Source organism: Saimiri boliviensis, chromosome 4 (genome assembly GCF_048565385.1).
Source record: "Saimiri boliviensis isolate mSaiBol1 chromosome 4, mSaiBol1.pri, whole genome shotgun sequence".
In the NCBI taxonomy this organism is placed as follows: Eukaryota; Metazoa; Chordata; class Mammalia; order Primates; family Cebidae; genus Saimiri; species Saimiri boliviensis.
This window is the reverse complement of record NC_133452.1, coordinates 117,165,476-117,180,035: the sequence shown is the minus strand read 5'-3', so window position 1 is coordinate 117,180,035 and position 14,560 is coordinate 117,165,476. Positions and strand designations below refer to the sequence as shown.

General features: G+C 37.2%; 1 protein-coding gene across 7 annotated transcripts in view; it reads left to right on the top strand.

The window, feature by feature from the left end:
* The window catches only part of COL19A1 (collagen type XIX alpha 1 chain), a 364,360-nt gene that overhangs the window by 45,942 nt on the left and 303,858 nt on the right, over positions 1–14,560 (top strand). For 6 of the 7 annotated variants that reach the window (XM_074398116.1, XM_074398115.1, XM_074398114.1 and 3 more), the window contains exons 3-4: positions 469–543; positions 1,759–1,858. The exons of the other annotated variant lie outside the window; for it this stretch is intronic. In XM_074398116.1, the coding sequence (XP_074254217.1) occupies positions 469–543; positions 1,759–1,858 (175 nt within the window). The remainder of the gene's footprint in view (positions 1–468; positions 544–1,758; positions 1,859–14,560) is intronic. 7 annotated transcript variants of the gene reach the window in all.

The following is a 14,560-nucleotide window of genomic DNA, read 5'->3' as shown; positions in this document are numbered from 1 at the left end:
TTAAATTTTATTTTGGTAACTTCCATGTATGTTCCCTTTAGTTTTAAAAGTTTAGTATCACCCAACACCAAAACTTGTAATTAAAGTTGTGATAAAATACAGTTGTAGTTCACTTGTTTTACTATTGTACATTGAATATGAAAGTTTAATGATGTTAAAACTAGCTTATTTCCAAATGTCAAGGATACATAAAGTATTCAAATAATAGTTATAATAATAATGGCTAAAACTAACAAGTATTCTTGTGAACCAAGCAGTGTTCTTAGCACTCTACATAAATAATCTCATGTAATCCTCACAAAAACCCTGAGGTGGGTAATGTTTTTATCCTCATTTTACAGAAATTTAATAAATGGTTTATTTCCATTTTATCCTAAGTTTCTGACTGTACTGTGTATTTCAAATTCATTTGAAGAATTTGACAGAAAACATAATGCAAATCTTCTGTGCTTTTTTTTTTCTTAATAGAAGAGTCATGCCCTATCCTGAGAGTAGAGAGACATCAGCTGACATATGAAAATATAAACAAACTTGAAGTTTCAGGTATGCAATATAATCCTTTGCAAAATAATATTTTATGTAAAATTATCACCAGGTGCTAGATATGGAATACATGTAGATGAATCTTTGTCATTGCAATTTATGATCATAGCATTAACATAAAAATGTTAAGAATTATTTTTATTTATTTTTATTTTTTATTTTTTTGAGACAGAGTCTCACTCTGTCACTCAGGCTGGAGTGCAGTTATGCAGTGTCAGCCTGCTGCAACCTCCACCTTCTGGGTTCAAGCAATTCTCCTGCCTCAGCCTCCGGAGTAGCTGGGACTACAAGTGCATGGCTAATTTTTATATTTTTAGTAGAGATGGTGTTTCACCATGTTGGCCAGGCTGGTCTCTAACTCCTGGCTTCAAATGATTCATCTGCCTTGGCCTTACACAGTGCTGGGACTGCTGGCATGAGCCACCACACCTGGCCCATAAAAATTTAAGGTAGATGATGTAGAAAAAATTCTGAGAGCAGGGTTCTATGTTTAATCTGTGATCAACAACACCTCAGCCTCTTGCAGAGAAAAAAAAGTTATTTAAAATTATAAAAGTTGTGTCCATTGTAGACATTTTGGAAGAAGAAGAAAAAAATTGCAAGAAGGAAGATGTCACCATCCAGATAAAGACAAGATTACCATTTTGGTAATCCTTTTTATCTTTCCTTTGGTAATCTTTCTTTCTCCTTCTTTTCCTCTTCCTTCTCTTCTCTCTCTCTCCACACTCATAATTCTTCCATTCCATTTTTAAGCATTTCTTCTCAGCAGTATACATTCTTTAAAGCATAATTTTAAAAAAAGTCTGCTTAGATTTAAACTGAATAGCTGTACTATTTTTAATCTAATTTTATTTCTTTAGACATCAGAGCTGCTGCAATGAGTTACACTATTTTTTACTTAAGATAATTCCTAGGGTAAAGGAAATTAAAATTGAGTTTTTAAAAAATATATTCATGAATTTTTTTTTTTTTTTTTTTTTTTTCAGAAAAATGGCTCTTATGTTTTATATGGCAAAGTGAATTTCATTCTCTTTTACCCTAAAAGGAGAAAAATAAAATCAAGAAATTTTGCTGATCCCAAGCAGCAAGATTTTATTTGATGTAGATCAATCAATAGTTAAGGGCAACACAAAATCCTGTTTAGAAATCAACATTTCTATTAGTTTATTAAATTCAATAAAACTGCTGTATTGAATCGTTTGTTACGTTTTACAGGTTTTGATCTAGGAGAGAGCTTTTCTTTGAGACGTGCATTTTGTGAAAGTGATAAAACCTGTTTCAGATTGGGAAGTGCACTTCTTATTAGAGACACTATGTAAGTAAAAAAAAAGTATTTTCTTTTTGTTTAATAATACTTCATAAATTATTTTCTAAAGAGATTTCAAATAATTGATTTTAAAAATCAAGTTTCTTAATAGCATCATCCTCACTGGAATGCAGTGGTGTTTTGTTAATGTATTTGTTGTTTATAAAAATCACTGCAATCTAATCTTTGTTCTACAGTGTAAATACCATTTATACATACAGAAAAAGTCATGATCGTTAAAGATAATAATTAAATCCATTTCTGAAGAAATATTGTTTATGTTTAAAGTAGACATATTAGTTTTTTCAGTGTAAACATTAAAACATAAAGCATTATATAGCTTCAGAGCCAAAAGACTGATATTTATTGTATATATTTTTGGATTTTCTTTGCTTCTTAAGTTAAAATAACAGAATTTAGCTCTTATGTGCTTCTTTCATCTATTCTCCACGTATAGAGTACATGGTAAATAAAAAGCTGTTATGTGCTTTTATTTTTAGTCTTGATACTCATTTAATTTTAAAACAGATTTACCAGAGTTTTCCCTTGTTATTTTTTCTTTCTGCTTTCTATGGATACACTCAGAGTTAAAAAAAAAAATCACTTTCCATTCAAATAGTGACAATTGGTCGTCAACCTTGCAGGGCAACAATGATTCCTCATATAGCTGGCAATAATTAAAGGATGAATTGATAGTAATTCAGAAAGCTGAGTCATCATACAGGCAGGTAGCACATATGGTCAAGATAATTATTCCTGGAGTTCAAGCTAAATATTCCCATATGTGAATATACTGCAATAAAAACCAATCAAAATTCTATTTGGCTTAATATGCAGCACAAATGTTTTTATGTGAAAATACATATGTATGTTTTCACTTCCTGGGAAGTAGCCTAATATTTAAGACAGGCAAGACTGGGACAATCTCAAAATTTGAATTCTTAAAGACAAATAGCATTAATCATCTCATTGCCCTTCCTCAGATGTTCTGTGTGAATGAGGTTCATAACTCACTTTTTCCTTGAGAAAAGTTACTTTTAAACCTATTTTGTGATACTTTTGGTAATTTTCATTTAATGACTGAAATGGTTCCTTAAAAGTAAACTGCTTAATATTTGACAAGAAACAAGAATATTAAGGAAGGAAGGAATTTCAAATCAGGGGATATAATGGGTAATTAATAGGTGGGACACTTCAGCAGATGTAACTGTATGGACCTGTGCTACAGCAGCCTCTGTTTAGGTGGTCTCATAAGCAGGTATTAAACTTTCAGGGCACAGCAATTCCATGCTTAAGTATGCATATGTCATAAAGAAAAAATGAGAGGCACAGTATTTCTTACGTGTATATTCTCTCCCACTGTCTTCTTTTGGATTTAAACCCCGTAATTCTGGCCAGATGGCAAAAAGATCGGAGTGAAACCTTTTAAAATTCATTGGACTACGTGTGAGAAGACTTAGCTAATTTTAAGTAGCTACATTGGAAAACTTGCTGCCACATTTAGACAATGCTATTTTTCTATGAATTCATGTGATAAATACTAGGCATGACTTGAAATTTGTTTTCTGAATTTTGGGTTCTAACTCACTGCCCAATCCACGGGTACTAAATGTAAGTGAATTCGCTGGTTCTTTGGAGTAGAATCCTGGTACCTCCACTAAATGAAACCAGGGGGTGTCTGGTTTAGCTGACCAGCGAGTGTCAAGTAACTTGGCTTATTTCCACTTACATTTCACTTGTTGAGCCAAGTATGCTAGGATGCTTCTCTTGCATGATTCCATTTTGATTTTTCAATGAGACTGGAGTAAATTTGCAGCTATTTATATTTATAAATAAGCTGCTTTGCAGAGTCAGCATGGGAAAAGGCAGATACTATGTTATGTGGAAAATGTGGATACTTTCTGTGCCTGAGCTTGCTTTTATTTGTTTGGCATATCCCAGGTGAGATTCATGAGAGGAGAGACTAATAAGTATGTTGGTCTGATACCTGTTAGGCATACTCAATGCCTTGAAGCTTGCTTAATGTAAAATTCCCAAAGATTGCTTTTGCAGGGGCTTTCCAGATAAACATCTGTCAGGTCCAGGACACAGGTACTAACAAGGGTAAATCATGAGCCTCAAGCAAAATTCAAGTCACCTTTTATCTCTGGATAACAATGCAGTAACTAAGGGCTTCTGCCCTGGGTGATGGTACCACACCTAATCAGCTCCCCATGTTTCTTTTTGGTCTTGTACCCATGCTAAAGTTATAGGGAAGCTTATGATAGGCCACACAGACAACATATATCTTCCGTGAAGGACGATCTCTTCCCCGGCCATTCTCCTACTGATGGTTAATTGTGGAGGCCACACTTTAAATATCCAAGGAATAACTTACAAATTATACCTCAGACTCTCCCCACAGGAGCCACAACGCCAACCATCTACAGTGAGGGGCTTGGAGGGTCCATGGCCAACACCAGGTTTGTTGTTGTTGTTGTTGTTTTCCTACCTTTAGGGGCATTGGGGCAGGCATTAACAGATTACTGTTCATCCCTGTACCTGGTTGGAGAAGGTCATCATTCCTCTAATAGATCTGGCCACATGGCCTGTCCCTACATGGGTCAGTGACTAACTAGCTAAGTCTGTAACTTTCAGGTAGTTAGCCACAGGTTAAGCCCTAATAAACTGCCCAGTATTGGTGCAGATTACCACGGGTATCACCTCCTTGATAATCACTATCTACACTGCCTTGAGTTCAACTTATTAACTACTTTATCTACACTTGGTTTTAAACCATATGTTGTCAGTATTAGACTGGACTCTGGCAACAATGAAGGTGGCAGCAATATTCTGCCTAGACCTATCTGTATACCACGCACTATCAGGAATGGCAGGGGTGCCTCAGGCTCCATAGCCTTACCTTGCCTTAGGACTATAGGCTTCAAGACCTCTTGTAACTCTGCTGCTAAGGGACTTGTACTCAGTGTACCTCACTGCTGCAAGTAAGTGCCCCACTTTGCTAAAGTGGATGTCTGCACCGTCCTTATCCAGGGGGTGCTTACCTGTGAGTGTACCTACCCCACTGTTGGGTAAGTCATCTGCATGATGACTGTAGTCTGTTCTGCCATGTCTTATGAGCCTGAAGGGCAACGTAGGCAGTTACCAACTGCTTCCCAGTCTGGGGGTTGTTATTCAGGAACACACCCATCCCACTATTAGTAACTGCTTCTCTATTAATAAAGACAGCTCCCTTCCATAGTTGAAACCAAAAGCCTACTGGCATTCCCAGGTGCTCTGTGCACTGCCATAGGCCATATATCTGTGGTCACATGCATGTCTAGCTACAAGGGCACCTCTGGTTAACTACCTATAGGGCTTGTGCCTGCTAACTAGCCTGCGTGGCTACCAGGAAGACTGTCTTAGCGTCATCATCCCAATCCTAGGCAAGAGGAACGTTGCTGCTTCTAAATCTCCAAGAGAATCAGAGGTTAACATAACATCATTAAGTTCATGACACATGGTGGGGCTATGCATATAGCCCTGCAGAAACACTGTGGAAGTTAATTGTCACTCTCCCATGGAGGCAAACTGACAGCCTTCTGCCTCCCCGAGGGCTGCCATAGCAGTAGTCACTTCATGTAGGTAGCGCCCACATATGGGGTGAGAACAGCAGCTAGAAAGCCAAAAGCACTCAGGGGCACTGAGCCCAGGACAAGATTCCTCATGTGGGAGGGAAAGTGTTTTTCATCTGGCCCCCAGGTATTCAGATCAAATGGCCTGTTCTATACCCATCTCCCAGAGTATTTGCACCAAATGAATATATGACTGTCCTTTACTCACAGTTTATGGTATTTCTGTGGCATCATCGCAAACAGTCCGTATGGCTGCCATTAGCCACTCGATTAATGTGTGTTCACCATGCCCTGTGCCAACCATTGGTACAGCCACAGCCTCTGATGAAGGGAGGGATAAGTTGTGATAAAAGCCAGCTTTTCCATCTCAGAGGTGGAGCAAGAAATGCTGTCAGCCCCCTCATCCCAAAGGTGGAGTAGCCAGGCAGGGAGGGGTTCAGGTTGCTGCCGGCACTGTTTACCTAACTCTTACAACTCAGTGGGTGTATGAGCACTATTAAGAGGTGTGTTCCACCACTGCCGGGGGAGCCCTGGGGACTCTTCTGGATTCCCATCAGATGCTCATGTTCCACCTTCTGATGGATCATAGAATGAGCCCGCAGTGGAGGAGCCTCCTCCTCCTCAGGATCAGACCAGTTGGGAGTGTCCAGCCTGGAGGATGGGCTCAAGGTTGCACTAACAGCTGTTGCTAAGTCCTGTTCCAGGCTGTTTATCTGGGCCTCCAAGTACCCTGCTTGCACCTGGACGTCCCTCACCCACAGGTTCTGCCTCAAGCTGTGCACTTGGGCCTTCAGGCACATGGGTTGTACTGGGAGGTCCCTTACCTGTGGGACTGAGCATGTACTTCACGCAGTACAGTCAGAAATGCCCATCCAACTTTGCCGGTGAAGGTGCGTTCTTTCTCAGTGTTGTGTGCTTCCAGCTGCCTCAGTGCTTTCTCCACACTTACAGGAGACCCATCCACTGCCTCCCACATATCCATTGGGGCCCATCCAAGAAGCACGGTTGCCACTGGGTACCACAGCCCATGCTGCAGCCACATAGCCAACCCGGGAGCCCTCAGGGGCCAAATACCCACTCACCTTATCTTGCCAATTGTCAGGTCCATGACTATTCCAAATGTTATGCTTGGGGTCAGATTCTTTCTCATGCTGAGGTCCGAAGGGAGTAAGTGAGCGAGCAGATAGCTAAAAGAACACTTGGAAGGCTATAGGCAGGTGAAAGATAGTTTTATTCAGCAGCTCTCTCATCAGCAGCTTACACACACTGGCACACTCACACTGTTCGTCCCATCTTGGTTGCTTTGTCCAGCAGCTCCCACACACAGCTAGATGGCTGCCTCTCCCTTCAGGGGCAGCAGCTTAATTCTTTCTCTCTCTGGGCAGGAGTGAACTGAGCCATGTCCTGACTCCCCACTGTCCATCAGCAAAGACAGCTCTGGCTGTCTCTTTTGCTGGGCATGAGTGCACTTACACAGTGTCAGCAGGGCAATTATACTTTTTACAGGCAATAGTGGCCTAAGGCCAAGAGATGGCCTTCCCATGTTATGGCTACATGGCTGTGATAACAAATGGAGTTATATGCCTGTGCTCTAAACTCACTGAGTAACTGTGCGTGTTTACCTCCACCTACCCTTGACCAAAACACATCCAGGTTCCTTACAACATCATTGTGCACTTAGAGGTGGTGCAGGCTCAAGGGACTTCTGAGGGGCTTTATGTGTTTTGTTGGATTTAAATTTATGTCCATTTCTTCTTTTTTTATGGGATAGCAAATGATAAGTATTTGGGGACTTTAGAAGATTCTGGGTGGCCTGCTACCTAGTTCTCTAGAGTTTTTTTTTTAGAGGAAATTTTCTTAGCTTCTTCTATCTACAAGTATCCCTTGTTATTTAAAAGAGATAATTCATTATTATTATTATTATTATTTTTTTGAGACGGAGTTTCGCTCTTGTTACCCAGGTTGGAGTGCAATGGTGCAATCTCGGCTCACCGCAACCTCCGCCTCCTGGGTTCAGGCAACTCTCCTGCCTCAGCCTCCTGAGTAGCTGGGATTACAGGCACGCGCCACCATGCCCAGCTAATTTTTTGTATTTTCAGTAGAGACGGGGTTTCACCATGTTGACCAGGGTGGTCTCGATCTCTCGACCTCGTGATCCACCCGCCTCAGCCTCCCAAAGTGCTGGGATTACAGGCTTGAGCCACCGTGCCCGGCTGATAATTCATTATTTTTATACATATTGATAAATCTATATCCAACAAGATTATACTTTGATTATTTTTAAATTGTGTTTTGGCAGTTATCGGGGTAATTGATAAAGTATTGAATAAAAAAAGATAAAAACACACACAAACACACATGCAATTATCTAGCTTCCATTAGTTGCTTCAATAGAAACTTAATTCAAATAAAATGTTTTAGTTTTGAATATTTTAGATGAATGTTAAATTTCTACATGCTGTGGTTTCTGAAGGAGCAACACACTCAGCTTGACTGGCCAATGAAGAAATTGATTTCAAATGTACCAAGGAAGTGAATTTTCTGATTCATTGTTTAATTCAAGTATGGTAAAGAGCCTTATCTCTTAGCCTCTTGATAGCTACCAGCTGTCTGGAATGTTGCATTGAGAAGGATTCTGGGGCCATAGTGGGTTCAGCAAATTGAAGTGCTATGACCCATTAAAAAAAAGAGGGAGGGAGGAGTGAGCATATGTATTTCATATCTATAGTCTCTCTGATTTAGGATGATTTCTGTAAGCTGGTGGCTTTTGCAATTGAAGCTGTGCCTAAGAACGGGAGGAAATGAGGCTATGTGTGAACAAATCAACACAGATTAAATTTAACACGACGTATGAGCTTGAATAATATAGTTAGACACAGTGATGTAAATGAAATATGTGATCGCCTTAGTATTTGTTACAAATAACTAAATCTCTAGTGAAGAGGAGTCTTCTTTCTCCGTCTCTCTATTTCTCTCATTAGATTGATGTCTGCTTTATGAAAATAAAGACAATTTAGTCTCATAGCTTTACGTGAAAATAAGAGGTAGCTGGTAGGAGTTATTCTAATTTATGTTTATGTAGTTATAAAGATAATAATCTTCAGCAAGTTGAAAACCAAACTATAAGTTTGGAAGATATGTAATGATTTTCAGAAATATTTGAGCTCTAGACTTTAACAGTTTCCTTGAAAATAATCCTAAATATGGACAAAACTGTTAATGTGTTGTAGCATGATTTTTACCTTATCTTTTCTACTGTTTAATGATTTATCCCATGGGACTACCTTTTCTACATGGACCTTTACTATCTTCAGATTTTTATCATTATAAATAACATTACAACATACAAGAAAGTTGTTTTTCTCTGTATTTAGGATTATTTTCACACAATTGATTTTTAGAAATAAAATTACTAATTCATTTTTAGGGAGCTTGATATATACTACTGATTATATTCCATCATTGTTTTCTCCATGTATTCTACATATTTCCTAATATCTTCTATAGCACTAGGCATTCTCATGTTAAGATTTTCTGTTTTGTTTAACTTAAAACTTGTGCAGTTACAAATAGAAGCTGTAGTTTCTATTTAAAAATGTCAAAGAAGTTCCTAAAATGTTTCTGTTTTACTAAAGGGTGAAAAAGAGGTAGCATTCAGTAAGTCACTAAAATGAATGCAGTCTAGTCTAGAACTTATCCTTTTATTCAACAAACATTTGTTGAGCACCACTATGGGCCAGGCACTTTACTAGGTTCTGAGCTTACTTTGGTAAAAGAACGTGGATCTAGTCTTTCTTTCCTAGAACCTGCTAGAAAGATACACAGTGCAAGGAAAAGCTACACTTCTCTCTTGCTTTGCCTTGATAAAAGGCAACTGAAATTTATTGCCTTCTATTGTTCAAGTTTAGACTGCATGACTCAAATTTCACCCCTTATAAAGGCTTAACTTCCTTAAGCATCACACATAAGGCTGATTTTCAATGTTTTCATTCCTTCCCGCTTAAGGGACGATTTTGTAACCCATTGTTCATTTATATTGCTCTTCTTTGAGTTCTCTCCAAGTTCTCAAAACAAATTCAGGGCCTGAAAACTTATTCAGAACTCTGATACCAACGCATCTACTTGCTGAGTGTTTCAGAAGGATTACTTTACAATTTCATTAAGCTCTAGAGAATGCCTATTTATGCATCCCTTGGGTTTTCATTTGGGTCATTCTTTCGTTGTATAGATAGAAATTTTCCTATATAAGGATAGGTGACTTAGTTACAAAGTTGTACAGCTGTTTTTATGGGATTGTATGACTGTTACACATGATTGTATATGTCATCACTGTATTTCCTTCATTGCAGTTTGGCATACTAAGAATCTGAGGTTAGTCATTAAGTCATATGTTTTTTAAATGGAAAGAAAATATACAAATATTTACTTTTCAGTAGTCAAAAGAACTTTTTTTTCTAGAAAATTTAGAATTTTTAATAGGCAGCAATAATAATTTCTTAGTATAGAAATAGCTATTAAGATGTAATATAATGTGAAATATCAGATCACTATTTTCGTTTACCAATTTTGCAAACCTTTAATATTATAATCATCAAATTTAAGTAAATTGTGATTTTCTTCTTTCAGATTCATATAATTCAGCACTGGGAAAAGTAGAACATATAAGTAATGAATTGTGTATGTGTAAATTCTACAACATTAATATGACTTAAAGTTTTTTATTGGACTTGAGCGTTTATCTGTTAGCCAGACAGAAATAAGTTTATTTAAAAGGTACAGAAACATTTTAAATTTAATGTCTATTTGTGAACATTAGTAGATAAAATATTATAAAATCAAAATATTTTTGTTTCACGAGTTAAAAATTGAAAAACCATAAATAGATTTATATATTTAAGAAACTAAAAAGTTCTTACAGTAATAAACAATAATATCTATATTAGTATAGACATAATATTAGTGCCTTCAAAGAGTGTATTCTTAACAATTAAATTACCCAAAAATTGAATGGAAGTGAGAAGCTGCAATTCATTTACACACATCCAATTTCTAGCCTCAAATGTATATAAGGTTTCTAAGGAAAAGGGGTAGATTCTCATTTCTGAGGAAAAAAAGAGTAGTTTTTCCCTGTCTTGTTGAAACACAGGACAGAACACTAGTGAAGAGTTTGCAGAAAGAAGTGTAAGATACGGTTCTTGCCTCAAGGAAGTATGTGATATCTCTAGGGTAAGAAATGAAAACAAACTTAATTATAATTATAAGCATACAGTTAATGTTTTAAATGTTCAGAGGAGGACAAAATCCTTTGTAGTTGGGGTGATAAGAAAAAATATCTTGAAGACTATGAGATTTAAACTGGGTTTTGAAGAGGCTACTGAGAATCAGAGATGAATCAAGTACTGAAGAAAGGAAAAACATCCCAGATGAGGGAAGACCATGGGAGGTTAGCACATGGAAAAATCCAACAAATATTATTATATGAGATAATTTTATATGAGAAAAATATTGACAACCCAGTTTATCCGTATTCAAGGTGGCAGGCAGTTTGATTTTCTCTGATGCTCACCAACATTACATAAGCCCCTGGCAAAAATTTCAAAGAACTGATATACAATTTTCCCTACAACATCCAGGTGGCTTAAGTTCTAATGAAAGTCTCTGGTCATTCAAAATAGGTAATGGGCTTCTCATATTGTATCATATAATCAGAAAGGTGTTATTTTTCTTTAGACTCTACTGCTCACATCAGAACTCCCATTCTTTGGCCAGGCAGGTAATTGGATATATATAAGCCTTACAGGGTAGGTATTACATCCACCCGATTCATGTTTGTGTCCTTTATGGTACCTGACACACAGTGGTGTTTAGTGCTAGTTGAATTGGTATGATCTTAAGTTTAAATTCAAGGGGTATTTGAAATTTATTGGTACAGTTATTTGCATATTTTAGGCAACCAAGAATATCTTTTAATCAGCACATCTGAAAGTAAGGTACCTTACTTCTAACTCTTATACTAGATCTTTTCACCGGAGAAGACTTAAGGACAAGTTGCATGTGACTATCCAGTTTCCAAGAATGATAATTATCCTAATAATACCACCTTACATTTATGAAGGTTATATGATTTACAAAGTAATTTTGCCTTTTTATATCATTGGTACCACAATGACTTCTGTGATGTAGTACTGTATCACCATTTTATAGATGAAAAATGAGGTTCAATGACATTAAGTAATTCACCTAAAATTTCAAAAATAATAAATGAAACAGTTGTGTCTAGAGCTCAGTTCTTCTATCTCCAAATCCAGAATTAATTTCTACTTTTTTATGGCTGATTACATGTAAATTATCTTATCTTGATATGTCTATAGGCCATTTTCTTTGATAGTAGTGAGGTACCAGCTAAATGTACTAGTTAGGAATCATAATAAAGCAAATGTTGTCATAAAGTAATGAAACTAAGTGTTCTACTCTGGTAATTACTTGGGCCAGTCTAATAGGCATTGATTAATCTACCTCTGTTGTTGGATTATATATTAGAGTTTTTCCTTTTACCTATCATTCTTTTAACCAGTAAATCAACCTTATAAGGGACAGCAGGACTTTTGCTTGATAGGGTTGTGTGTATGTATCTGTGCAGTTTACACTGCAGGTTTTCAGAGTGTACAAAAGAAAGCAGGCACGTGAGCATGTACTTTAGTCCTATTTTTAATCTTAATTTGGTTCATAAAAATGCTATGAGGACTACTTAGTTATTATCCTTAAGTGGTTGCTAATGTGTTGCTTTTATAATGATTGTAAACCTACAAAGAAGCATGGCCTTAAATTTATGAATTAGAGGATTGACTTAAGGGTTTGTTTTACTAGTGCTTCAGGATAACTTTATAACAACTCTAAAGATTTTTTTATAGGCTGACTGGACTCTATGTATCATAAAATAGCATTAAATAGTCTAATCTTGCTTCTCAAATACAATCAGATTGTAAGATATAATTATCATTTCAATAATAAACTTTGAAACCTATGTCAATCAAGGAAGAATAATTGTGCCAACTGATAAATCATTACTTTATTGTCTTTTCAGTTCTTTCAGCTTAACCACAAATGCTAATCAGCAAATAAACATGGTAGCAGGAAAACTACGCTTATATAAATTTTTCTTACATAAGATTCATGTAAGTTTGCTACATCTTGTTTATTATGTTATTTAGGTCAGCACTTACAGTTCCTAAAACACATTTTTTTTCCAGATTAGGTGAAATTTTTATAATTTTAGACTAAAATAATAAAACATTAAAATTATTAACTTCATTAATTCATTTCACCATGGCTATGGTTCAGTGAAAATGTTAATATGAACACATGTGGTGATGCCATGCAGAATTAACATCTGGTTGGTTTAATATGAGATTGAGTTGGCCAGATGTTTTGTGTTCAAGTTATTTTTCTTATTTGAACAATCTCAACTTCTTTTCTCTACTTAATATCTTAGTTTCAGCTGTCCTCCCTGGAGGCCACTCTCCTTCTTTCAAAGGTTAACCCCTTCACTTGTGCTCTTAATCCTCTCCCAGCCAGCCTCCTCTAAGACCTTGATCCGCCTGTGATCCCCCTGCTCTTGGGTCTTCAATGTTCCTCTCCACAGTATCCTGGCCTCTTACTCTACAAATATATACTTAATCCTTCCCTATTATAGAAACATTTTCTCTGGGCAGTCCCCTTTATTCACAAACTTCTTAAAGGAATAATGTTACTGTCCACTTTTACTTCTTCACACATCCCTTAGCCCATTCAAATCTGACTAGGACTTCATGAACACTATGGAAATTTCTTCTTCATAGTTGCTGGTAACAGCTGTCCTATCTCCAATGCCAGTGTTGACCTAGGTGTTGCACTGCCTTTGTGAATGCATTTCTGTCTCTCTCCGTCATACCATGCCCACCTTTTCTGCCCATTGGATTCCTACATATCCTATAAAGCTTAGTACACATGCTACATTCTACACTCAGCCCTCTCTAATGTCCTACAAGTTTCCTCCTTTTTTTGGTGGTCCAAACCACTTTTTCTATAATTCTTACATAATTCTGACTTACGTAATCTAAATGTTCTTAGGCCTCATTAATATGTGGATTTAAATGATATCAGATTAACATCAATGCCTAACTTGTTATAACTTCTAATTTTGACATACATAACTACTTAAAGCCTACTCTTGTTATTTCTGGGAGCCCCAAAGATGATGCACATGTGTTATGTTAAAAAACAAATATGCTTTTCTTCTTCTTTTCTAACTTTCTCATCAATGCATGTCACCATTGCCATTGCTGGGAGTCCTATCCATGAAAATGCTTCTTCAAGACCCAACCAACCTCTGCTAATGGCTGCTCAGTCTTAGCCCACAGATACCAGAGTTACCTGTGGCTTATGACTGAGTGAGGTGTGCATGTATGCTTTGGACGGTGGTGGCAGAGATCTAAACACCCCATATATAACTGTCCCCTGGACTCTGAGGCAGTGTTTCTTGGGCACAGAGCCTCACAGAGTATTTAATAAATATCATTCTATCAACTCCTGGCTCACCGTCATTTGTGAGGCTCAAAAGCTAGTAGAGGCCAGGCACAGTGGCTCACACCAGTAATCCCAGCATTTTGGGAAGCCAAGGCAGGCAGACTGCTTGAGCCCAGGAGTTCAAGACCATCTTGACCAACATAGCAAAACCCTGTCTCTACAAAATACAAAAAAAATTAGCCAGGTGTTGTGGTGTATGCCTGTAGTAGCAGCTACTCAGGAGGCTGAGGTGGGAGAATCACTTGAGCCCCAGGAGGCTGAGGCCACAGTGAGCCCTGATCATGCCACTACACTCCAGCCTGTGTGACAGAGTGAGAACCTGTCTCAAAAAATTAAAAAATAAAAGATACGGATACTAAGCAATTCTCTCTGTTATTCTCATGTTTGCCTCTATCTTCTTCTCATTTTTCTTCTCATTATTCTCATTATAAACATGTTATTCTCATGTTTGCCTCTATCTTCTTTCAAAAGAAATATTAAGATAAGAATTTAATATTTCTTTTGGTTAAGAGGGCTATATAGAAAAAATATT